Here is a 27,803-nt window from a genome sequence, read left to right on the forward strand (position 1 = left end):
GCATATAAGTATTAAAGGCAACTCTAAGTATCTTAACTCCTTTCATCATCTCTAAATAATTTGAGACCAACGTTGTCTTTATTTGGTTCACCTCAAGAATTTAGGGCTCATGTTATCTCTATCTAAAATTATAAGTAGTGTCAATTGAAGGCCTATATCTAAGGTCTTCAAAAAGAATCATACTATTTGTACATCACTTTTGTACATCTTGAAGTACATAAACGGGTATTATAATCAAAATACTCCTCATCTTCATGCGTCTCATGAGGGATTTTTTTGTCATTGGTACACTTTTGTGTAGCTCAAAGTGTACACAAAAGTATACCAATAGTATTTTTCCTTCAAAAAGAGAGGGGTCCAAAAAAATAGCACACTTGGAGAAGGACGATAGACATAAAAAAAATATGCCAAAGAGTCAAAGAAATGCTGGAGGAAAAAGACTGTAGAGGCCGACGAAAAGAATGAGACCAGGAGCAAGAGACGACAAATGCACTGTTACTGATCAGACAGAGATGATATTACTAGGTTCTTGCATAAGACAACGGGAGACATAAAGAAAGAAAGTTACGGTCGATTGCGTCGCTATTGGCTATCCCCTAAGGCCATATCAACTCTTAAACTAACTATGATTATAAAGATGAAAGTTAAGCATTTTTAGGAGTACTCGTGCATGAGGGCCCACCTATACATCGAATGAGTAATATTTTGTCACATTAATTTTTGAGTCATGTTACTCTTACACCATTGTGTATATTTTAGGCTACATAATAGTGTAAGAATGTCTAAAATACTCTGCACCTCATTGTGCCTCATTTAAGGCTCAGGAATATTTTAGATATTCTTATACCATTGTATAACCTAAAATATACATAATGATATAAGAATAATATTTTTTTTAATTTTTATACGAGCGAGTAAATACACGTAGTGTCAAGTGTGCTTTATATACACCATTATTATAAAGATGGTATCTTTAGTGGGGGCGCGTCATGTGGATGGCAAGGTCTAGTCATGCTCATGCATGCAACTTTAAGGCTGTACAAGCAGCACGTGCGTGTCATGTTCCACGCCACGTGCTCCGATTCTGTTCATCTAATGTTCCATTCATCATCAGATCGAGCCTAGATCTAATGTCCTGCCTACTTGTTCGTCCAACAAAAATTAATTATATTATTTAAATAATATATACTATTAAAAAACAATTATTTTTTAACCATATATATTATTTTTTAATTTTGTTGTTTAATTTTATAAATTTCTAAAATAATTACTATTAATAATATATATTATTTGAGTGATATGACTAATTTTTATTAAAATTATCATTTTTGCACAATTTTTTTGAATTTCAACAAAAAAGATAAATTACAGGTGAAGATTTTGTCTCATTGCGTAATACAAGAAATCGAATTTACAATCTATTGGTGCGAATCTCAGCTTATCATAACCCAACGACTTAACTTATGTTAGAAGAATGATTGATTTTTATTAGATGAACAACTAAAGGAATAGTAAATCTCGACTTCATCGTATGACATGACACTTCGTATCGTCCCATGCTTCCAACCTTCATATTAATTTTTATAACATAACGTTTGATCTTGAACGTATCAAAAAAATTAAGGTTTTATATTTTAATTATTAAATATTTAATACTTTTGTATTTAATTATAAATCAAATCAGACTTCATAACGTCTGGGGGAGGCTACTTCTTTCTTTGTTATTAATACTTGGGGAAGGCACGTCTCAAGTCCAAGTCTTATATTTATTAACAATTTACAAGTTGAGAATGGCACCACTAAGATTTGTTAAATTGGAGTTGTAATTGGTTTAGTCTCGATCTTTTTTATCGACAATTTAGATGAATTCATTTGAATCGGTCTCCAAATATGGTGTATTGTAGGTTGTCTAAGATAGGAGAGACTAAAAGTTTGATTCAAGACCGACTGTGAGGCATGTGCCTAGGACCTCAACTTTTTGAGGTTAATAAATAATTATTTTAATTTTATGATTAAAACAAAATTAATAAATTTTTAATTTTTTATTAAAGGGTTGGGGGCCTCTAAATTAATGATAAGCTAGTGCCCCCTAACCTCTTAAGTCGGTTCTGGTTTGGTTTACCATAACTAATTGAACTTGTCTGTTCAGTTTTTTTCTTGCATCGATTCGATTTAGTTAATTTTTTTAAAAAATTTAGTTTTGAGTTTTTTTTTATTGGAAGAATCGAATCGATTAAATTTTAAAATAATATTGTTTTGATATTTATAAAATAACATCGTTTTCTTTGATCTTGTTTGTTTTTTTTATCAATTATTTTAGTTTTCTTCAATTTATTTTTATATTTTTTTCAATTTAATCGGTTTGATCCAACTTATATGGTTTGATTTTGAATTTTTTGATTATTGATTAGTTCAAATTTTTAAATTAATTGATCAATTTAATTTATTTTTACTCTTTAATTCAATTTTACTCCTTAATTCAATTTAATCAATTAATAAATTCTGGTCAGTTCAACTGTTTACACATCCCTGTTTTGTGACGTCTCTAGAATCGTCAGACAAGATAAAAGTGAATAGAGTTCTACTACAAGACCAGAAAATCTCACCAAGAAATTTACATAATAGGGTCAAAAAAACTAAAATACCCTCGCCCCCAATGCAAATTTGCAAAGATGCCACTGCACAATTTCACCTCTCTTATCTCTTCTTTCTCCCATGGCTGCGCACAGAGCCCTCACATCCCTCATCTCTCATTTCTCCCATGGCCAAGCGACCGCAATCGCTGCGCCTCGCCTCGTCGCTTCGCCGCGATGATACTGGTGGCGAGGGGACGAGACGTGATGGTCGACGATTGTGCGACCATGGGAAAAGGGAGAAAAGAGGGACGTGAGGGTTCTGTGTGTGACTATGGGAGAAGAGAGAGAAGAGAGAGGCGAAGGCTAAAGAGGGTATTTAGGTCTTTTTAACCCCATTTGGTAAGCTCACTGGTAACTTCCTCGGGCAAAGTAGTGTTTTCTAAGTGAATATATGTGCAACAAACGTTTTAGACAGAGAAAATTATACACGCGCAAGACATACGCGTTGTGATTTAAGATCCATCCACATTATTGGAAACAGAGGCCAGCTGAGGCAAACTTTCCTCATTATTCCCATTTTACACCCAATATATAAAATTACGGTTTTGCCACCCCTTTTTTTTCCCCTTTCTATAGCATGGAAATTTGAAAGTTACTCAATTAACACACGATATTCTATCAGGACCACTCTATACTCAACGTTCCAACACGCGTTCAATCCAGGTAAATGGACACGTGATTTATGGGTTAAAACGACCCCTATAATAAACTTAAATTATTGATAATCGTATAAAGATAATCTCGATCTATGACTTTATGGTAATCAAATTTTCAAACATGTGTAATGAATTATTTGCGTTATTCTCGAGTTTTTTGCCACCAACATTGACAAGACATTTGTTAAAATATATTTAATATTTATTTATTTTAATATTAAAATATTTATTATTAATTAATAAAAAATACAAAATAATACATTAAATATACCTTAATGAGCATTTTAAGATACTTGTTAGTAAAAAGCCTATAAAATTAATGTATTTAACATATATTTAAATTTGAATTTAAATAATTTAGATCACGTGACAAAAAAAATCAATTGTAAAAGGAAAATTACTTTGAAAGAAGACCCGAACAAACTTATAAACAAATATTTAGTCGAGTACTTAAATAAGTTTATTCACGAGTTTGAATCGAGTGTCAAACTCAAGCTTGGTTCATTTACTTATTGAATTTAAAATTTAAACTCAATTTATTTAATTAAATAAATAAACGAGTTTGGACAAATACTAAATCGAGCGATTCATGAGCAGCTTCGTTCATTTAGAATCTTAATTAATAATAAAATAAAATGTTAATGTAATCAAAATTTAAAATGATTGACTTAAAAAACTTTTTAAGTATTATACTAATTGCATTAATTATGTTTCTTTAATTACTTGCTTAATTCAAAATGGACCAAGTAAGCAAATACAAGTTAGGTTTTACTAAGCTTGGCAACATTTTTAGAATTAGGGTGCGTGTGATTGCAAGGGTGGAATTTGAGTGGAAAGAAAATGAATTCCAGGGAATTGAATTTTAGGGAAAATGAATTCCTGAAAATTGAAAATTTAAGCTGTTTGATTGGTATAATTTTTTACCTGGAAAATGATGTTATTTTCTATCTTTTAGTGTTTGATTGGTAATATTTTTCATAGAATTTGATTATTTTCCTGGTATTTCGTGTTTGAAAGGTATTATTTTTCATGGAATTCAATGATGAAAATGTATTAAGAAATAGTAAATATTATAAAAAATTAAAATAATAATGTATTTTAAATTAATTAAATTATTTTCTCAAAAAATGAAACTACAAAATTATTTTTTTTTTGTTTTCTGAATGAATTAATTTATATATAATTTTTGACATATTCACTTTTTATATATTTATATTTATTAATTATTAAATTTTTGACATATTCACTTTTTATACATATATTTATATTTATTAAATAACCATTTCCCCCCCCCCCAAAAAAAAAAAAACTAAACCCCTTAGCCTGGCCTGCTCGTCCCAGCGGCCGCCCTCCATTTTTCAATTGCCAATAAAATTTCATCTCCTCCCCTCAATAAATTTGATTTCCTTAATTTGAAAGAAAATGGCATCACGTGACCATTAATAGGAAAATGAGTTCTCTAGAAAAAAAATGTTATCAAACAATGCAAAAGTTAAAAAATGGGTGAAAAAAAATACATTTTCCTTGGAAAATTTGGACTATCAAAGGCGCCCTTAGTCTTAATTGCTTGACAAATTCAAACTTTGTTATTTATAGAATTCACACACAAAAATAATAATTTTATCACACTTATAATAATTAAAACTTTTATTTTCTGATCCGTTTCTCATGCGGATAAATATGAGATCGTGGATTTATGCTCGAGAATTAGGGGTGTGCAAATTGAGAAGCAAAACTAAATTGAACTAATTAATTAACTCTAAAAATCGAACTAATTGATAACCGAAAAAATAGAATTCAAATCTTATAAATAAAATAAAACCAATAAAATCAAATAAAGACAAAAAAAATTGAAAAAAATAAAAATAAAATCGAAGTAACCAATAAAAAACACACAAAATTGATAGAAAATGACGTTATTTTATAAATATCAAAATAAAATCATTTTAAAATTCAATCCATTTAGTTAGTTGGATTTTTCTAACCAAAAAATTAAAGCGAAAATTGAAAACCAAACGTCTAAGAAAAAATAATTGAATTAAACTGACGTAAGAAAAAAATCAAATTAAATAAACAAATTTAATCGATTTGATTCGATTAATTTGAGTAAACCGAACTTTTATTCTCCCTTACCCCTAATCAAATTTCTGAGTGTATTTAGCTATTAGGGTCTTATGGCTTAAAAATGGTTAATTTGATATTATGTAAATCCTTGTTTGGTCTTTTGTCTTGTAATTTAATAAAAGGTAAAGTTTAAGCCTTTCAAGCTACTCTAAAGATAAAGAGTTTATTATCTTTGCGTGGGGATCATTGCCTCTGATTGGTCAATAATTTCAAACATGAAATATGTCTTTTTGTTAAAAGCTTATTCCAATCAATCCACGCTTTCTTTTGGAGTTTTTATTAATTTTCTTTTGACATGACTAAATATCTCCTAGAGACCGAAAGGATGAGGAGACATTACGGTCTTTTAGAGACTATAATAAGTTTCGGGAGATTATAATATTTCGAAACTTGTCATTTAATTTTTTTTTTAAGTCCCCAATAAAGTATAAACATGATAATTTTAACATTCAAAAATTATTTCGAGAGTTTTGTAAAAATGATAAATGTTATCTATAAAAATATTAATTATAGTGAATTTCAAAATATCGAAAATATTTATTGTAAAGTCACGTGCCTTTCTATAATAAATTAACCATCGTTTCGAATTAAGTATTATTTTGATACTGATTTTAATATTATATTTAAATTTTTAATAAAATTTAATATATAAGTTAAATATTAGAGTCTTTGTGCAGATCTCGTTTTGCGTTCTTTGATTGTTTTCTTTCTTATAAAGTTTAAATAATTTGATGACGATGATATCGATAAATAAATAAATTATTGTGTTCAAATGATAATAATTTATTTAATTTTAATAACATATTATCAGATATTTAAATAATATATATTAAATATAGGATAATTACATAACTTTTGAAGATATCTATAGTAAATATATAATAATATATATCTATAATACAGAGCTGATTTGTTGCTTGAGGGGAACTAATAAGGGAGTGGTGTATGGGCCCCACCGCCCTTCTCTCAAATTGCCCGCCTGGAACAATAGTAAACGTTTGGTTCAATATGAAAGGGATTTAAATGGATGCTTCTTAAATAAGTACAAAAAGGCTGCATGCCAACCCCGAATCCAAACATGTCCTTGCAACGGCGCGTGTCTCTCTCTCTCACTCTCCAGATTATTTGGTGCTCACGTGGCGTCACAATTATTTACAAAATATTATTTAATTAAAAGATTAAAATTTGAAAAAATCCATTATGTTCCCAAATTTACTTTGTTTTTTTATATTTTATTAGTACATTCAATATTCAGTATTGTTTTGCTTGAACATAATAATAAATTTATTAATTAAAAACATCATCGTTAAGTCGTTTAGAATATGTAAGAAAGAGAATAATCAAAAAATACAAAACAATTTTCACATAAATATTCAAATAGTTAAAATAGATACTAAATACTTAACTCTTTTAGAATGAGAGCTTATATATTTATAGATATCTTGTTTTTGCTTTATTTGGAATCTCCCGACTAAGGAAAAATTTACATTTTTAGCTTGGATTGTTATTTTGAACTTTTTGATATTTTAATGAGATTTTGTCAATGACACACCACTATTCATAATTAACATAACAACTACATCTTATTTTCAGTTACAAAAATACCTTATTGGTTGATAATAAGTATATCATAAAGACGTTATTTTCTTTGATTTTGTATGATTTTTATCGGTTACTTTGGCTTATTTTAATTTTTTGGCGTTTATTCGGTTTAATCGATTTCGTTTGATTTATATGATTTAGGTTCGATTTTTTTTTATTATTGGTTAATTTGATTTTTTTAGTTTGATTTTACTATTCAATTTAATTTTATGAATTAGTGAATTTCGACTATTTGCATACCCCTAACTAAGACTTAGCGTTACCCTTAATTAAAATATACTCTACACAAAATTATTCACGGTAAAAAATATTTATAATAAATTTTAATTAAATGAATCTTATAAATGGCTTAAGACATGTTTGGGAGACATCGAAATCTGTTTACTATCTCTCTCTCTCGCTCATGTTAGGAGTGGGAAATGGGAACATGTGCAGGAAAGGCGTATGGCCAGCCAAACACAAGGCAGCAGCCAACTGGTTTGAAATTCCGCCGCTGCCGCGACGCGGTGGTCAAATTGTTACTATTTATATTAATTAATAGTAATAGTATAAAAGTAATCTTCTAGGATTATGAACACTTTTCGTGAAAAAATATGATTAATTTATCAGAATATATGTAATGGAGGATACAAACTGAATATATAAATAAATAAATACTATTAAAGTGGTGGTGTTTGTATATATATATTTTTATTACTTGGACGCAACGATTTTGATTGGGTGAATGTATCACCTTTGCTTAATTCACGCCGTCTATACTATAGCCTCCTCCATTGACAGCTCCTCTTTGATTCCTTCTCCCCCTAAAACTCTCTCTCTCTCTCTCTCTCAGGAAAATACCCAGTTGCTTCATTCCCTCTCCTATGTTCATATAGCCCTCCTTGCCCCTCTGCTTTGTTCACGCTTCATCTAAAATCTCTCTCTGTTCTTCTGTTCTTATCTGAGAAAGAGATGGTGCACTACCAGAGGTATCATCATCCTCTGAGAAAGGGTGTGGAGCTCGTGCTGGTTGGGGAAGAAGAATATGAGGAAATGGAATCTCAAAGTGGTCTTCTTGATTCAATAGTCTGTGGGAGCTGTGGAATCAATAATGTTAATAGCAAGAGAGCGACTAGGCCCAAGCTTCTCCCCTTCCTCTTCTTTTCTCTTCTCTGCTGCACCTTGTTATTCGCTCCTCATTTTCTCTCCTTTCCCCCTGAGTTCGCTGTCTTGTGTAAGAACCTCCTTTCATCTCTCTCTCTCTCTCTCTCTCTCTCTCTCTATATATATATATATATAATATTTCCATTTCTCATTATTTTCCTCTTTCCTGATCAGTTTCCTCTTCTGGGTTCTGCAGATTCTTTTGGGCATGAAGATGGAAGCCTTGTTGCTCAGATGGATGTCAACGCTTCCCTCTGTTCTTCAATCCCCAATGGTTTGTTCTTCTCCTTCTTCTTCTTCCTCCTCCTCTTCTTTTTGACAGGGTTTGCTCTTTAGTAACTGAGATGGAAAGAAAATTCCAAGTTTGTTCTTTTTAGTTCTTTGGTTTTGATTTTCTAGATAATTAGTTCTGTAGGATGTAAACTTTGGTTTTCATTTTTTTTCTCTAGGATTTTGATTTTTTTAATTTTCTTTTCTTACCATTAGGATTTTGAGTTCTGATTTCTTAGGATTGTTTGTGGTCTCTTTGCATTGATTTAAATCTCCAAACAAAAGATTTTAGTTGCTTCACAGTTCCATCCATGATTTTGATTTTTACCTTCTTTTCTGTTCTTTGGATTGATTATGTTGTAGCATGTGGGGATGTGGCATATCATGTGTATGAAAATTGCCATTTTTCACAAACATGATGAATGGATGTATATATGGGTTCAAGTTATTTTTCTCTCCTCCTATGTTAGGCTGTGTTTGGATTTTAGAGCTAGGTTTTTGGAAGAACAAGCAAAGGAATGGAAAACAAATGTTGTTAGAATCATAAACAATTTCATCTTCCTTCTGTTTCCAAACACAATTTAGTGTTTTACATACTGAAATGAACAATCAAATTGAAACAATCTTCTAGTGGGACACATACTGAAATGAACAATCAAATTGAAACAATCTTCTAGTGGAGTCCCAGTCTAAAGCTCAAACTCAAAAAGTATTTTCTTTTCCATGCAGGAACAATATGTTGTGACCGGAGCAGCATCCGGTCAGACCTATGTATCATGAAAGGGGATGTGAGAACACACTCTCCTTCCTCATCTGTATACCTCTATACTTCCCGAAACATCAAGGGCTTGATTGATTATGTCCCGGGATTAGATGAAGATGGCGAGGTCGATGAAGAGGAGGAACTTCAACACGAAAAGCTTAAGCCTTATACCAGGAAATGGGAGGCAAGTGTTATGGATACCATTGGTGAATTAGACCTAATCTCAAAGAGGGAAAGCTCGGCTACCCTACGCGGGTGTGATGTCCAGCATGATGTCCCTGCAGTGTTCTTTTCGACTGGGGGCTATACTGGTAATGTTTATCACGAATTCAACGATGGGCTTTTGCCTCTCTACATTACTTCTCAACATTTGAACAAGAAGGTTGTGTTTGTTATTCTTGAGTATCATAGTTGGTGGTTAACAAAGTATGGTGACATCCTTTCCCTCCTGTCGGATTATGCTCCAATAGATTTCAGTGGAGACAATAGAACTCATTGCTTCCCAGAAGCCATCGTTGGTCTGAGAATTCATGATGAGCTCACTGTTGATCCTTCATTGATGGAAGGGGGTAAGACCATTCGCGATTTTCGCGACCTCCTTGACCGAGCTTACTGGCCTAGAATTAGGGGCTTGATTCAGGATGAGGAAAGAGAAGCCCAGCTGAAGTTGAAAGAAAAGTTGTTCTCTTTACCTCCATCATCTGATCAGAACCAGGTTGAAACAAGAGAAGAGCTGCAGGGATTGGAGAAACCAAAATTGGCCATCTTGTCCCGAAATGGGTCCAGTAATAGAGCAATAACAAATCAAGACTTGCTGGTGAAGATGGCTGAAGAAATTGGGTACCAAGTGCAAGTGCTGATGCCTGATAAAACGTCTGAATTGGCTAAGATCTACAGGGCACTTAACTCCAGTGATGTTATGGTTGGTGTCCATGGTGCAGCCATGACTCATTTTCTTTTTCTGAAACCGGGCTCTGTCTTTATCCAAGTGATACCCCTTGGAACAGAATGGGCTGCAGAGGCTTATTACGGCGAACCTGCAGCCAAGCTTGGTCTGAGGTACACTGGGTACAAAATCCTTGCTAGAGAGAGCTCACTGTATGAGGAGTATGATAAGAGTGACCCTGTTCTTACTGACCCCAGCAGTGTGTGCCGTAAAGGCTGGGAATTCACCAAGAAGATCTATCTTGATCACCAAAACGTGAGGCTGAATCTTGCAAGGTTTCGAAAGCGGCTAGTTCGAGCCCACGAGTACTCAGTTGCCAAGAAGAAGAACCAGCACTTGCAGCTTCTTCAATCCCAGTAACATCATCAACATTCAAATTTATGATCCTTTTTCGTGTTCTGTAGATTCCCAGCTTCCTCTCTATACATCTATCTACTGTAGATTCCACATTCTTCTACTTTTCTTTCACCCTTTGGCCACCACTGTATGTATTGTAGATAATTCCCATTCCAAGTTCTTCGGCAGCTTCCATGAAATAAAAGAGAAATCTTCAGTACCCATGATGTTTGTTTTTTGTTTTTTTACATTTGTTTTGTTTGCCCCGGGAAATGTGTAGAGTTCATGTTAAATGGCAATACGAATTAGAGAGTTAGAATTTATGTACCCGACTTTGTCTGGTGGGATTAAAGCCTATGATGAGATTTTATGGGCATATTGTCTGGTTTTCTGAGTTTGATATCTAGGAAATGATCAATGGGTTGAACAATTTTGGGTTGGGATGAGGTTATTTGTCTAATCATGGAACTCATTTTAGGTTCTGAAAGTTACATTTTGGAGGGTACTGGCAAATGGCAATACATCCAAAAACATGGAAAGCCAAATTTGTCAATGAGGGCCCGTCCCTGGTCAAGTTTGTTCAGTTGGGGCTTTACATCTAATAGTAGCGTCCGTGGGGTATAGATTTGTCCTTATTTTATTTAATTTTATCAATTTACTGGATCTAGTTCAATTTTAATTTAGTAACTATTCTTATTGATAATGATAAAAAAAACCAAAGAAAAAGCCTTTTTCATAAACTTGATCATGACTTCATGAACCTAATACTGCAGATATTCTCAAACTTTCTGAATTGACAAGAATGTCAGCAAGTGGGTATTTCAATCGGCAGCCAAATGCAGCACAACCCAGAGAAAGACATTAAACTTGGACCGTGGCCCTTTTTGGTTGTCTAACTCTAATTACTGATGCTTCTTCTCACTAACCAATCCTCTAAAATCAAAGAATGCAATGAGATTAACTTCATTTATCAACCAGTACACAGAAAAATGAGCTGTTGTGGAATCAAGATGATGAACAATTATTAACCTTTGTGCCTAAAAGCAACAAAATAGTTCTCCTCAAGTCTTCCTACTCCCTGGGTATAGAGCTACATTGACAGGAACTATGGCTCTTCCCTAAATCAAATGTCATTGTCATGATATGGGCTTCGAGTGGAAGCACCATTATTCTCCCGTCAGCTCAATACAAATAATCAAAATCTATTGTCATCGCGCCAATGTCTTGGCAGATGGGCGGAGTGGAGGTGGTGTCTTGGAACTCCTAGTTTCAATTGAGCCTGCAAGTGAACAAGCAACAATGTCGAAACAGTGTGCAAAGCAAAGGTATGGCAAAGGAGGCTTCTGTGAATTAAAACTTACAGGAGTCGGTTGATTTCCCTCCAAGTGAAGATCTCCTGGACCTGTCTGATGTTTGAACCCCACCTGTTAGTGATTGTCGTCTCTGTGCCCTTGCATTAGCCGAAACAGGTGACCTTGCATCACAAATGTTGCGCGTGCCATTGATTGGAGATGCTTCAACTAGTTTTTGTTGGTTCCTGTAATTTAGCAATGAAATCTTCTTAGAGTAGCAGATCTTTAGGAAGTTCCAACATAATTCATATGGCAAAATTTGCCTATATTACAGCTGGCTTGAATATTTGCCTGTAAAGACAATGAGACAATCATGGAAGGGTAATTGAACTTAATACGTACTAATATGCAGTAAATAAAAAGCCAAAAGACAATGAGACAATGGTGGGAGGGTAATTGAACTTAATACGTATCTTTGAGGAGTCTCAGCTTGACATTGACAAAGCTAATATGCACTAAATAAAAAGCCAAACCAAACTGATAAATTCATGGCGTTTAACTACCTTTTTCTCTCATTTCATCCAAAAAACAAAACGAAAAAAAAAAAGATACCTTTTCTCAGAGCCGTTAATGAGCTTCCCAATTGTACGAAGTGATTTCCTTATCTGAGATCCTTTTCCATTTGTACTGCTGCTAGACAATTCGGGCATTTGAGCCTCGTTTGAACGGTTGGACTCACCTCCTTTCATCATCATTTGAACTTTGTTTCTAGCAACTTTTGGAGCCTCAGGTGTCTTTGGGAGTTGAAGAGTTGGAATTTTTGTTCTACCATCAGTCTTTGCCACTAGGCTACTCTTGTAACCAACGCTAGTTGGGCTGCGGCTTTGATAATGTGCGTCCATCAAGGATACACCATTATGGTGCCCGTGTGACTTTGCGGCTGCTCCAACATCTTGAAGCTGGCCATTTTTCATTGAGGACAGCGCTTCGAACAGCAAAGGCTTGGCCACAGCCTCAGAGAGCTTAATCCGTGCAGAATCCTCCTTGCGAACTAGTCCTGGACCTTCTAAACTTAATCTCCGTGAGCGAGTTTTTACAGAAGGGGTTTTGATTCTCTTTCTGTCTACAGAGTTCATTGATTTTTCCATTTTCATTGCACTGCAATGTTCAATACTCAACCATTGGGAGCGTGGAGGAGTACGCTCAGTCATTGCTTGTGGATTGTCAAGTGGTGATCTTGACTCCTTCGGCTTAACAACTTGATCATTCCTCCTTCCTTCCTTGCTTGCCAATGCCTTCTTGAGGCTCTCAATCTGCATAGTACAACAACAAAATCCAGTCAATACTTCTAACATTTTATATTGGGAAATTGAATCATGATTCAGAAGAGACCAATGCACAATTAGCTGTTCAACTCCCATTTATCATTCTGAAATCCAACAATGATATTTCCTTGTAATTAAACAAATTGTACAAACACAAAATTAGTTGAATTAGTTCAACACATAGTTGAGTGATAAATAGTAAATTATCATGCTAAAATCAGTTGAGACTAAGACCCCGCATAGAAACATTAGCAAGAAACCACAATTTACATTTTATCATCCTTCCCTCTATGGTTAGGCATTCCTTCATTGGGCATATATGCAAACGTTTGGAACATACTTGTTACGTGTAATATTATCAGCCACATACGCTTGGGTGCATTAATTTTCCTGGTAATCGACTAATTGTTCAATAATACGACAGTGGTTCTCCAGATCATGTCGATCTTAAGTTCTTAATCTATATTATATTAAACCCAAGATAAGCTGCTTTAAGTTCACCTGATGTCAAGTGAAATTTCAGAATCAAATCTGAAAAAGATGAGCTTTAAATTTCTTAATCTATATAATATGTTTTTAAGGCCTGTCCAGAGATTATTCCATGATTCTGAGAATAAAAAATTTAAAGACATTGAAACACATGGCATATGCCACCAATAGCATATAGCAGACATATCTACCTGTTCCTTGAGTTCTATGACCTCGTGGCTCTCTTTGTTCATAGAAGCTGCACCAAGATCAACAGATGAGACCCTCTGAGCAAACTTCAGAGTACTGATTGTTTCCCCAAAAGAACCTGCTTCAGGACTCACATGAGCAAACATCAATGTTTTTGCATGTCCTCCTGTACAGAATTAAAATTTGTGAGCACATATTTGACTAGTAAACTGTTAAGGTATGGTGAATATAAGGAGAAAAGGATACATCAATTTACATATCACAATTCACAACCTAATGAGTTCTGCAACAGTAGAGTAAGCTTGCTGTTTCTGTAAGGAACATGAGAGCTCTTCTGAGCCAAGGCTGTGATCACATCTCCCAAACAAGAAAGGGATTTATTTATGTACTGTGCCTCCTTGAGACCATCCCCTGCAACTTCTGATTTGCCAACACGTTCACTTCCAGCAAGGTCCACCAAATGGAGGCAACTGCGAATGGTACTGCCAGATATATCCTTCCCATGCACATGTACTGTTAAGACACTGCAAATAATGTAGATTGTCCCCATGAATATATAAAGTTAGCCATTTACTTAATTGTTATGATTAAAAACTGCCAACTTTTTTTCTGATTGTAACAGCCAAAGTTCCCAAATGAACCGAACTACAATTAAAGCAAAGAATAAACAGACTGTAAAACTTGATTCTTAAAAACTGACCTGTGGGAACGGCTACTTTTGTTGTTGATGGCAGTGGAATTGACAGCACGATTCACTTCACCTAGTTTCATCAGGTTAAGCACATCAATGGTGGATTTTACAGAATGCATTGTCGCATCAGGTAGACTCAGACCATTCTCGCTAGTACAGCTACGAATTTCTAATTTGTTGATTGTCAAGAATGCCAAATTATGGAAAATGGAGATATAACCTAGAATATTCAGGGCAACTGCCAATATAAAAGGATATTTTGTGGTTGAAGAATCTTGTGCAAGAAGATCCCGCACTTGCTCATTATATATCTCAACCATCTGAACACGAATGTCATATTTTACAACGTCCTTCCTCCTGTTAGATAGCTGAAAGAGATCATTAAGAGCTAGATAATTGATTCCCAAGGCCTTGGTTGATTCACCAGAAGGACCAAACTGCCATGAACAAATAAAAGGTACATCATTAGAAACACTTGAATTCAAAGTTCAAACTTCCTAATGTTGTTGAATGACGGTTTGCATTTTAATTAGAGACACCAAGAAGATATTGAAAGTCAAATTAGGAAAAGGAAAACTAAACCCCTACTAAAAACAAGAACCAGATCAAGTCTTACCATAGTATATGTTTTGCCAGATCCAGTTTGACCGTAGGCAAAAATACAGACATTATAACCATCCATTACAGACCTAATAAATGGTTGAGTGTCCTTGAATACCTCCTCTACAAAAATGAGAAAAAAAAAAAAAATAGAAAAGGTCATGATGAGGCAGTTGATAAATTAAAAAAAATTAAAATATTAGAACTGCATGTTACCCTGAGTAGTAGTTGGTCCAAAAATGCGATTGAATTGAAAAATCTTCCTCCCTTCTTTTTGGGATTTAAATGGGTCTTGAACAATTAATGAACCATCATCACCTATAAAATCTACCACCTCTTTTCCTTCATCATTGAATGAAGGTCTAATTCTGCAGTAAACCCGAATATTCCCTGAAGAAATTTTCAATCATGATAGAACAGATGCACTACTTTTAGGCCAATTAACCTTTCCAAACTGAAAATGAACAAAATGATTATACTAGTTGATGAAGTAAGCCTCACATTCAGAAATTAACCAACCTTTCAAATCCTGAACCATGTTGTATAGGCTCATGTTCTCTTTCACAACCTTATAGTAGCCAAGAGCAGCAGTAGACAGCTCATGTACTTGATTTCCTGAATTTTAAGCATAATTTGATATATTTTAGGACAATTAATATTGCAAACTAATGTTATAATGAACATAACTATCTAGATCCCAACATACGAAAATGAATAATTTGAGGTTGCAACTTTGCCATGTATTTCACAATCTAGACAGGAATGTGCTGACTGCTAGCTCATTTTCATCAAAATGAATTACCCAGCATAACATTTTCCCGTGTAGAGATGTGGGGACAAGTATCCCTTTTAACCTATGTTTGATAAGTTTTATTTGTAACAGTTAAAAATTGCAATACACTTGCCTATGTTTTTAGATCATCATGTTTAAACTAAATAGAGAATCTCCAACGAAGAAAGGATCAAGACTGATATTCCGTGGCATTCTTTTTTTTTTTGTTGGGAGAAGAAATCTAGGATCCAGGCAGTATTCTACAACATGCTCTTCATATCCTTGCTTAAGTGGACACCTAAAGAGATAATTCATTGGGTTTGATGTGTAAGTTATGTAAATTCCTTTTCTAGCTAAATTACCTATTTGCTTCATATCACTTCGTAACTGAGATTGTAAGCCTTCAAACTCCCTCTTTGTTTTGGACAGCAGTTCCTTGAGATTCTGCATTGACAAAGGGTGTTAAACCAATAAACCTTAAGACAGTTTGTGACAGTTGTATCACAAAAATATGATGTCAAGAACATCATTCGATGTATGATCTCAGAATGAATATAAGTTTAATAATTTTGTGCGACTACAGGCAATTTAACTTGGCTTGAACAAGAAGCACACTGATGATGGTGATAAAGAGGCACAATGTTGTAAAAGACGTGTTGAAGCCTTGATTAAAAAAAGAAGTGTTGTATTTAAAAGGAAAACATGAAACTTTAATTCATACAAGTCAGGTTAGTGTTTTAAAGAATGAACTTGCGACACCATAAGTTTACTTGAAGCATTATTCATTTCAGTTGTAGTTCCATGAATGCACAAGCATCAAAAGATAATGATATTTCCATATTATGAATGTTTACAAGTTTTCAATTGAACACAGAAATATTTGCACATAACATGACATCTTGAGATCTAGGTAAGTTCTTTTTTCAATTTTATTATTATTATTGGATATCCAAGGTTTACACAATCAAACTTATTCAAATTCCAAAAACATTATGCATTGTATATGTAAAATTAGTCTTTTACCATGTGAGAATAATAGCATGCCATATGAATTAAGTAAACTAAATTTGCAAAGTGATCTTAAATAGTGGTGGAGCCTGATATTGTCTTATATTGGGGCAATAAACTAAAAGCATGAAATATTCGTGTGAATTTTATATGATTGAGTTGGAGGTAAATTTGAGCTCTATTGGATAGTACTTGTAAAGTTGATGTAGAAATGGGATATCGAAGTACTTGAAAAGTTGAAATAGAAATAGGATATCGAACTTTTTGTTTTTTTAATTTTTACCTTGAAAGATATCTTTTAATTTAACCTTAATCAAAGCTTTTAGTTTCAAACAACAATAATTCACTCAACCATATACAACCAAGATTTCCAACTCAATTGTCAATGGAAAACTATATTATAACAAAATTTGTAAAACTCATTATCATTGTCAAACAAGTAATTATAAGATAAAAAAAATAACATTTACAAGTTAGTTAGAAAACAAATGCAATTGCAAAGGAGGATTAAATCTATTTTAATGTTCAAAATGACAGAACAAGAATTATAGATGAAATAAATATAAACGTACATAAAAAAGAATTTGTAACACAATTGTTATTGTTGATCTGATATGTGGTAATGACTGTTTATTTAATTTCTGAAACTTCAACACGATTAATTTCAATTTTGAAATACAAGTTTTCAATATCCATTGTTCCACATATATAATCCAAATGGTACCACAAGACTGAAGCGAGAGCTTCAAGGTGATAGGAAAGAAACAGAAGAAGATTGAATTAAAACAAACTTAACTAACCACAAGCTAACTACACAACAGAATTAAAACAACCTAACAATATTACAACCCTAGCACACAAGCATGAAATTTACAACAACTGTAAAATAACAGAAACTATTTTCCTTCCACGAAGACACGAGGCTAATGGTGATAAAAAACCAAACAGTAGAGTTCAGCCAATCCCTGCTTGCTCTTCTTCTTCTAGTCCTTCCATATTTAATAACAGCTTCCTGCACTGATGTCCTAGAGTAAATTTTTATCCACAATGGTAGCACAATCCTGTCTCTTTTGTTCTATTGAAACCGAAAGAGATATTTGGCTGAGTTAGGGTTAGTGGAAACCCTACGATTCATACTTCCTTGATGCAGTCCTGAGGTTTTAGTGCAAGAACTGCGAACTGCGGACTGACCGTAGGAGGAATTTCAGTAGGGAGCTGCTCTTGCTTTCTAAAAATCACTTCCAGCGCTAATTCTTGCAGTCTAGCTTTCTCAACAGCTTGCTTAACCGTAGCAGGCTGCATCATTTTAACTGTTGGCCACAGCTCATCAGCGAGGCCACTGATGAAGCTAGAAACGAAGTAGGCCTCATTCAAAGTCGGATGATAAATGATCATCAACGACATTAATTCTTCAAATTTGACCAGATAGTCCATGACAGAGCCTTCTTGTTTCAGCTTCTTGAATTCTTTGATCACATCTGTCATCAACCTCTCATCAAATCTGTCGCAAAAATCATCCACAAATTCTTGCCAATTAAAATCAGTCCTCAGCCTACTCCATCCTTGGAACCAGGCATCAGCCATATCATTGAGATATGCTGCTGCCAAATTCACCTTCTGATTTCCAGCCACTTGATAGTAATGAAAAAATCTCTCGCACCGCCTGATCCACCACTGAGGTTTATCTCCTTCAAAGACTGGAATCTCTAACCTCGGCATAGGAGTGTGGTGGTGATTTGGAATACAACCTCTACCTTGAATGTTCGGCTCCATTTCAATACGTTCCTCAGCTTCCTGTAGGACAGGAGCACGAGGAAGAATTCCAGCTTCGGCTAGAACCGGAGCTGCCTCTGACCTTGGAGGAAAATCCTCCGGTAATCTGTTCTGAAGCACTGTAGAAAACATCCTCACCAGTCCATCCATCCTCTGGTTGAATTTTCTGTCAATTTCCTGTACAATTCTTTCCAGGTTTTGCATAGTTTCTTTGGTCGCTGCATTCTCCTCTCTGCAAAGACTCACCTCCTCTCGAGTCTGCTTCAAACTTAGCTCCAAAACATCCAGCCTTGCCTCCAACTGCTTCATCCTTGTACCTTCCGCCATTTCTCAATTTACTTACTTCAAAAAAATCGTTTCTGATCTAAGGGACCGATTGTGATCAGCAATCTCCCGTGATCGCCTATATCAGCACAATGCAGCAGCCTCGAAAACAGAGGATCGATTAACAGCCTCTACGAAACAGAAAATCGATTACCGCTCTCAATTACAGCAAGAATGAACCGGCTTCCTGAATCAATCGGTCTGATCTACCTTCAAATTCTAATCGAACTTGGATCTAATTTTCAGTAAACCTAATCCCCTTTTTTGAAATGGCTTCCAGGAATTGCTTAGATCTAACTTCAGCAATCCTGAATTAGCTGCTAAAATTACCAGAATCTCTGCCGTGAGTCAGCCGACTCTGATTCTGCCTTCCAAAATCGCCTGGGTTAGCTGTTAGAGTTGTCGGAATCACAGCCAAGAACCTGGATCGACTCTGATGCCAAATGTCATGCACCTAGGTTTTAACCTAGGGTTTTAAGAGTAATTTAGAAGGAACCGACGGAGAGAGAACAGAATAAGAGGGAGAAATCAGAGAACAGAGAGAGATGAGGGAGAACCGAGAGAAAGGGAGACGAATTGATAGAGGGACCATGCTAGTGGTACTCTGCTTATTACACTATAGGCTATATAATACATTATAAATAACAAAAATATTCCTTATATCTCACCATGCTTATCGCCTCACCGTCTTGGGTGAGGAATATTTTAATTATGCATCTTATCACTTTATGTCGCCTCACCGTCTCATTTTATCACCTTAGATGAAGGATATTTTAACTATATTATATAGTCCATGGTGTAACCCATGAACTACCAATAACTTTTCCTTGATAAAGAATCTGAGAGGGAATAAACTGATCATCATTCAATAATGGTCCAATCCTCTAGATTTTAGCCTACTTATATTTTTTTAGGTTTTTATTTATTAGATCAATTGAGAAGTACAAATAGGAAAAATAGCAAAACACAACTAATTAATATATCTAATATACAATTCCTGATATATTTTTGGAGTCATGACAAAGAGTTATATTAATATCTTTGAATTAGTATATATTTTTCTATTTATATATTTCATTTGAGTGCACTTTAATTATAAAGACTAAATTTTTTTCTCCAAAAGAGTAGAGAAGGAAACCAAATCCAACAATTGCAAGCCTTAATTGGACCAGGTAAAGTCAATTACATAAATTCCAAACCTCTAAAAATCTCTATCCATTGCTATATTCTCTTTTAAGGGTATTGTATCCAATATGTTGTGTCCATGACTTTGCAACAAAGTTTTATTTTGTCACATTCCTTTTTCACTACTAATTTCCATCATTTCATCCATTTGCCTTGCAAGACATCTATATTAGTCTTCTTTTCACATGTTTAAACTCTCTTAATTGTGACTCCCTTTATCTTATTTTGAATAGGCACCATTGCAACACCTTATTACATATGTGTTGATTCTTATTTTGTCATTTTTTTGTATGGTCTCACTATGCTTCTATTTTGCACATCTTGATACTTAAATTCCAGGATTTCGAGCCGTACAAAAAAGATGGTCATAAAATCTTTTGATCAAACTCCATTTTTAGCTTTAAAGGAATTTTATGATTGTATAAAATGTTGGGACATTCTTGTGCACTTCGATCATCCTACCTTGCTTTTCTGAATAATATCTTCCATAATCTTTCCTTCTTTTTTAACAACTTGTGAAACATGTAAAGCTTAGGAACAAAACCCTAGCTTTTAATATGTATTTACAACCTAATTAAACTCATAGATTATACACCTATATATACAAATACAATGGGCTATGGGCCATGAGCCCTAATATAAGATTAACCCTAGATTATAATCATATAACTCAACACTCCCCCTCAAACTGAAGCATAAATATCATATGTACTAAGTTTGTTACAAATATGCTCAATTAGAGGACTCCTGAGAGATTTAGTGAAAACATCTGCCAACTGGTCATTGAAATTGATAAAATTTGTGGTAATACATCCAGATAAAATCTTCTCTCGGATGAAGTGACAATCTATCTCGATATGTTTGGTCCTCTCATGAAAGACTGGATTGGAAGCAATATCTAATGCAGCTTGATTATCACAAATTAATCTCATCTATGATATCTCCCCAAACTTGAGCTCCTGAAGCAATTGTTTTAACCAGATAAATTCACACATTGCCAAGGCCATAGCACGATATTCTGCTTCTGCACTCGACCTAGCAACAACCTCCTGCTTCTTACTTTTCCAAGATACAAGGTTTCCTCCAACTAAAACACAATATCCTGAAGTAAACCGTCTATCAGAGGGAGAACCTGCCCAATCAGCATCAGAATATCCAACTACTTGAGTATGACCTCTGTCCTCATACAATAGTCCTCTACCTGGAGCTCCCTTAATATACCTGAGAATCCAGACTACCGCATCCCAATGGCTATCGCAAGGAGACTGCAAAAACTGATTGACAACACTGACTGAGTGATAGTGAGATAATTAAGTTTTTCGACTAGTCTGCGGTATCTTTCAGGATCAACAAGAGGCTCCCCTTGTCCTGGTAAGAGCTTTACATTAGGGTCCATAGGAGAATCAAGCATCCCAGTTTCTTCCAGAATGTCTAACACATACTTTCGTTGAGAGATAACCATACCAGAACTGGATTGAGCAACTTCTATGCCAAGAAAGTATTTAAGTAACCGCAAATACTTAGTCTGAAAATGATGGAAAAGATGTTTCTTCAACTGAACAATACCATCCTGATCATCACCTATAATAACAATATCATCCACATAGACAACCAAGTATATACACCTCCCCTGTGATGTGTGTTTATAAAAAAACGAATGATCAGACTCACTACGAGTCATACCAAAGTCTTAAATGACAACACTGAAACGACCAAACCAGGCTCGAAAGACCCGCTGCAGACTAGTAGTGCGAGCATGGTGGTGTCGGTGTGCGTGAGCGACGACAATGGTGGCACGGTAGGTTGCAGCGGTCAGTGGCAACGCGATTGACGGTGGTTGTCGGTGATGTGGGCAGCGGTGGCGGCTAGGGTTTGTATGGTGGTTGCTAGGGTTTGTATTTTGGCTTTGATATCATGTGAAGCTTAGGAAGAAAACCCTAGCTTTTAATATGTATTTACAACCTAATTAAACTCATAGATTATACACCTATATATACAAATACAATGGACTATGGGCTCTAATATAAGATTAACCCTAGGGATGACTTGAGAAGGTCAAACTTAGTTTTGACCTACTTAACTGTTAGGAAAGTGGGGGAAGAGAAAAAAAAAAAAAAAAAAAGCCACATAAACGAACTTGAGGAAAGGGGAGCAATACTTTGCCAAGGGGCATTTTACCACTAGACCTGCTGCCTATGCTTGGACTTATGCCTCACATGACCTCTTAAAATAGCCTATAACACCTTAGGGATACTTAACATACACCTCTGTCCACAAGTTTTTCTCTTGATCTATATCTATTTTTTTGTTATCATCTTTTCTTTTTTTTTGTTCATATGTTATGTTCTTTAGTAATATGCTCAACCCAATTTTACAACATTTAACACCTTAGGGATACTTAACATAGACCTTTGTCCACAAGTTTTTCTCTTGATCTATATCTATTTTTTTGTTATCATCTTTTCTTTTTTTTTGTTCATATGTTATGTTCTTTAGTAATATGCTCAACCCAATTTTACAACATTCCTTTCCTTAGAGACAGATAGACATGTAATCTATCCAAACTAGAGTAAAACTATTTAAGATGTGGAATATTCAAATGTCTTTAAATTACGTAGATCAAGGAATTGAATCCTCCATACCTTAAATAATTACCACCATTTTGTATACGAGAGACAGGTACCACTCAAGGGAATTAAGGGGAAGAGGAGTGTGAATCAATAGATTAAGTGGTCTACGATAAGATTTTCAAATTTGGAAAGGCTAAAACCAATAGATGACTACTTAGAAAAGGTTATTATTCTCTTTTTTATTGTTCAGTGAGAAATTCATAAATAATAATAAGTAGTTTCTTATTTTGATAACCAATAAGAAGTTAATTAGTATGTGTCTTTCTAGACAGTTACATATAAGAACTAATTCACTGAAAATCTCCAGGGTTTCGATGACCTCGAGGATATTCCTAGATTTATATAGATAGAGAAATAATAATTTAACAAATTCATGATTTTTACAAGTTCTTGGTGGGATTTTCTTCCTCTTTTTTTTACATTATAACCATCATTTAATGGGGTTCAGCATAGATAAAAATGCTTCAACTTAAACATAAACTGACAAGGACAAATAGGAAATAATTCATTGTTGCTATAAAATCAAATTTATTCAAAATTTTAACAACAAAATTCAGCATTTAGGATAAATTGTATGTTACAAAGGAAAAAATGATTTATGCAAGGTAAGGATGCCAATTTTATGTTGAATCCACAAGAAGGAAACCAAGAATTTTGAGTTTCCAATCACAAACTACTACTCTATATTTTGTATGTGAAATTTAGTTTGAGGCATCAAAGGAATTGATCATCATCATCATCATCGAAGAGAATAGATGTAGAAGAAAAGCTTACTGAAAGTTCTTTTCCCTGCTCTTGAAAAAGATGCCAGTGTTTGCAGTTATCCTTTCTCAAGCACGCTCTGCAATACTGCTACAAAAAAAGAAAATGCTGATAGCATGTAAAATGTAACCTGAACCTACAACAATCTTCTCTATTTGTGTCTAAGTGTGATACAAAAGGGAGAAAAAGGGAAATAAAGATCCTTATGTTCCATCCAACCATTCAACTTCATAGGTTTGGTGCTAAACATACTTTAGTTATATTGGACACAAGGTCAAAGTTGCTTTTGACTCATTATAAAGAAATTAAAGCCTTCAACAAGAATAAAAGAAAATTAAAAACCGTATCACTTTGTGGCTCAAAACTAATGATGTTGGTGAAATTTATCTAAAGTGGAAGACTATTAATGCAGACACATCAGGCAAACTGTTTCCTGCACAAGTTGGGGAGTCATATAATGTAAAATCTTGAGCATACACAGCATAAATTTGTTTAATGTTAAATCAATTTGTTTGGTTTCAGACATGCTCTAAGAGAAACAAATGATACATATTGTTAAATAAATAATGGCAATCAGCTTCAGAATTGATTGCTCGAAGTAAGGATTTTGAATCTTCTTTATTACCCATTTCCATTTTCAACAACTAAAATGGTACATGTATTTAGGTAAGAAATACTTCACATGAAATTACAAATATAACATACCTTTCTATTTCTCATAGAAAAACTTTCCATGGGCTTTGATGTTGGATGAGCAATTGAACAACCACGTCCCAGAAGATCCTTAAAGGTAGATATTTCCTATATTTTGGGAGGAGGGTGCTAATGCTATTAGGATCATGCATACTTTTTAAAAGAAAAAACACAAAATACAATAATAAGGCGGCTGTTCATCGAGATAGCATCAAGCATATTAATTGGATGTGTAAGTGTAACGAGATGTTTAAGTTAAACTGTCAGGTTGAGAAAACTACATTTGGTAATTTAAAAGTAATTGAACCTTAACACCTCTACACAACTCTCGAGATTATTGATCATGTCATGTGGGGCTAAAATTAGTATACTACAGGCATAATACCCACTAAAACTAGAAAACTAATTACCTCTATTTTTTTCTCTGTAAAATAAGAGAGAAATATTACAAGTTTTTTTGTTTTCAAATTCTCATAGGTTATAAAGGATGATCCCTTGAACATTTAAACATAGAAAATACTGTTTTCATGGGATCATGCTGATCAGCAATAGGCCATTACTCGATTATGGTCTTGCTCGCACTTTTCTAGATATAGATACTATGGATTTCTGGTTGCCAATCCCCAACTTGTCTTGCCATATCTTTGTTCTTTTTTCTTGCTGAGTTGTCATATCTTTTACTTTAGATTCAGTGCCACTAGTGTTATTCCAACTATTTTGGAGAATAATTTATGGATAGCAGCTTTCATCAAAATTAGTTTTGTAAAAAGACTAACAATTTTTGAAACAGTAATCAACTACCAAAAACAGGGGTATCTGCACCTTTGTGCGTTCATGAGGCTTAAACTTGCAGGTGTAAATAGATATTCACTTACACTGGTAAGCCTTTAGGCAAGATAATCGGAAGATACAGGTAGCAATGAAAAAGCAGGTTTGATGACCAGAGTACCAACTCACCTCAGGAGATTTGTTTTGAAGTTGTTCGTCCAAGAAACTTGACATCATTGTGCCAAATAACTTAATCACATCCTGTAAAAAAACTACTTAAATCCATCCATCAACAATGACAATGTAATGTTAAAAAATCAAAATATGTTTTATGCATCAATAAATGAACATTTACCCGATTTCCGTTACGAAAGGAAGAAAGAAGATTATCATCTATGTTTTCCTTTGCATCAAGCATACGTCCAGCAATAGCCTTGGCAAGCAAATTGACAATATCTATTGAACAAGAAAAAGCAAGACTTTAAGTTAAATATGAAAAAAAACAATACAAGCTTGATGGATAAATCAGTATGCCATATGTTCAGGTTTCCTTTTTAATATCAGCTAAATACCAACGAGAAAGTAGATGTTTTCGGTTATCCTCATAGTAACAATAACAATCACATGCCTTAGTTCCAATAGGTGGGGTCAGCTATATGAATTCTAGACCTCTAGCTACCACCATATTCTTTGTAGGACCATTATATACAATGACATGCTTAAGGGTTTCCCACCAAATTTCTTGTCTTCCTCACCCTCTTTTGCTACAATTTTTTTTTTTTTCAATTTTTTGTCATGAGACACCAATTTGATATTCCTAGTTTTGAAGCTGTGTCACTAATTCAAACCCTAATCTACCTGTATCAATATTAGTCATGTAAATTAAGTTTCTTCTCTAATGCAAACTACCTATTTAAATAAATACATGCCAATATTTACACCTACTACTTTTTGCACTAGAACTAAATGATTTTCCACCGGACCACAAAGAGAGAAAGAGTTTGTTGCACCCAAATGCATATACTAATCTGCTAGATTAATAAAAGAGATCCAGATTAAATTGGGTCCTTGTTTCAACTATATGAGTTTTAGTAACATATATATATATATATATATCTAAATGTAACTGAATCTATTTAATTGACGTGCTGAAGTTATCTAACTGAGTATCCACTGGATATGAATAAAATGTAATTCAATTTTGTAAGACAATCCGTAACAAATATTGATTATCCATTAATTGATTATTGATTATAGAATAAATTCCGTCATCTTTATTAATGATCATCTGAAGTTATAGTCATATGCTACCCATGACGAGATGCAATATGCTAGCATCAATCTATACATGTACATAGTGCAAGGGACAGAAGAACCTTCAGCTTTCTGCGTTTCACTATCTACATGTAGTTTGTTACAAGCTGTTGACATGTCCAATTGTCTGCAGGGGCCTGAGGAGATCCCTCCTGAAGCTCGGGAGTGAATTCTACTTGTAGAATGTATAACCAGGGGAGATCTTGGAGGCTTAAAAACTCCATTGCCTCCACTGGCCTGCTTCCAATCATAATATGCTTTAAGGGCTAGAACGCAATCAACAACCTTTGCTGATGAGCCCACTTCCAAGTTATCCTACATACATTAAATTCCAAAACGACTCACTTCAATAATGAACAAAAATGTGCACATAACAAGCAAGGAAAATGATTGGATGGAGGTCATATGTATGATATCTATTTACTCTTTCAATATCAGATGCTTCAAAAGCTGGAAGCTTCAATTCTTCAACCGCCACCAAGAAATTCCGAACATTTTCAAAGTACTGAAACGCAGGCAATGGCTGAGAATCCCACGTCAGAGATGGCGAAGGTGTGTGGATTTCAACGACCTGGGATAATTTCAAATAAAAATCAGCAGAAAAATTGGAATTAAGGAAAACCGGGAAGCCGAGAGCTGTAGATATACCCAAGAATACATACACACATATCTGAAACGAGGGTAATTAAGCAATACCTTTGGAACTGATCCTGGTTGTATCTTATTAATTGCATTGCATAGAACTAAGCCATTTCTCAAGCAAGAAATAAACTCGCTCTCCGTTGGCTGAGCCGATATACCTAGTGGTCCGACAAAGACATCCAGCCATTGTGTAGCTTGGGATCGCCTCCAAACTGAAGATTCAGAACAAAAATAAGGGAAAAGGGATTTCCTTACGGCAATACAAGGAAAAACCTAAATAAAATAAATTCCATAGTTTGTTAAGTTCTATGCTCAATGGCTTAAAAACAATCGACGCAGTTACGCCTTCAAGAAGAATAAGCTCATTTGGATTGTCAGGAACCAGACAACCAAAGTGAAAGGTGAAATAGAGTTATGAAGAAATGGAGAGCGAACCTGCTTCTTCGGCTTTTCTTGAAGCCAAATGCAAGTCGTGTCTTCCTCCTCTCATTGGATCCTCCATTAATGAGTCGACTCCCCAATCTTCACTCTATCAAACAGTCAAGAAAATATTAGAAAACCTAAGGCAAGAACAAGTTCATATCCACATATTTTCCACAAATGCGTTCATGAATTCTATAAATATAAGACTGCAATCATTCAAGAACATACCTCTCTTTCTCTGACTGTTTCTTGAAAGATGATCACTGGGAAAACCCTAAGAACCAAAACCAATCGACAGATAGACGGAGAGAGAGAGAGAGAGAGAGAGAGAGATTGTGAGAATCTCAAAAGGCTACTTTCTATATATAAGTTGGATTTACTTTTCCAGTTGAAATGAGACAATCTCTGTGAACTTTTTGTTCTTCTTCTTCTTCTTCAACTGGTATT

At 34.4% G+C, this 27,803-nt stretch overlaps 2 protein-coding genes across 5 annotated transcripts; one reads left to right on the forward strand and one right to left on the reverse strand.

The window, feature by feature from the left end:
- The first annotated feature begins 7,795 nt into the window (after positions 1-7,795).
- Positions 7,796-10,698, forward strand: LOC127788680 (xylan glycosyltransferase MUCI21-like). Of its 2 annotated transcripts, none has more exons than XM_052317245.1 (3): positions 7,796-8,231; positions 8,358-8,435; positions 9,161-10,698. In XM_052317245.1, exons 1-3 carry the CDS (start codon positions 7,970-7,972, stop codon positions 10,498-10,500), a joined length of 1,680 nt encoding a protein of 559 aa, XP_052173205.1. In that variant the 5' UTR covers positions 7,796-7,969; the 3' UTR covers positions 10,501-10,698. The 2 variants fall into 2 exon arrangements, with proteins under 2 accessions (XP_052173205.1, XP_052173206.1); XM_052317246.1 differs by having other exon boundaries at positions 7,958-8,231; positions 8,336-8,435.
- Positions 10,699-11,201: 503 nt separating this feature from the next.
- LOC127788679 (kinesin-like protein KIN-14L) lies at positions 11,202-27,766 on the reverse strand. Of its 3 annotated transcripts, XM_052317244.1 has the most exons (20): positions 27,585-27,766; positions 27,369-27,462; positions 26,988-27,145; positions 26,716-26,862; positions 26,354-26,606; positions 25,333-25,433; positions 25,167-25,238; positions 24,222-24,317; positions 23,529-23,606; positions 16,197-16,278; positions 15,582-15,677; positions 15,279-15,452; positions 15,079-15,185; positions 14,719-14,899; positions 14,472-14,634; positions 14,045-14,295; positions 13,774-13,937; positions 12,381-13,081; positions 11,838-12,013; positions 11,202-11,755 (listed from the first exon to the last, which is right to left on the reverse strand). In XM_052317244.1, exons 2-20 carry the CDS (start codon positions 27,433-27,435, stop codon positions 11,685-11,687), a joined length of 3,138 nt encoding a protein of 1,045 aa, XP_052173204.1. In that variant the 5' UTR covers positions 27,436-27,462; positions 27,585-27,766; the 3' UTR covers positions 11,202-11,684. The 3 variants fall into 3 exon arrangements, with proteins under 3 accessions (XP_052173204.1, XP_052173202.1, XP_052173203.1); XM_052317242.1 differs by having other exon boundaries at positions 14,472-14,899; XM_052317243.1 differs by having other exon boundaries at positions 11,203-11,755; positions 14,472-14,899; positions 23,529-23,603.
- Between the last annotated feature and the right edge of the window lie 37 nt (positions 27,767-27,803).

The sequence above is a fragment of the Diospyros lotus genome, chromosome 13 (assembly GCF_014633365.1).
Source record: "Diospyros lotus cultivar Yz01 chromosome 13, ASM1463336v1, whole genome shotgun sequence".
NCBI classification, from domain to species: Eukaryota; Viridiplantae; Streptophyta; class Magnoliopsida; order Ericales; family Ebenaceae; genus Diospyros; species Diospyros lotus.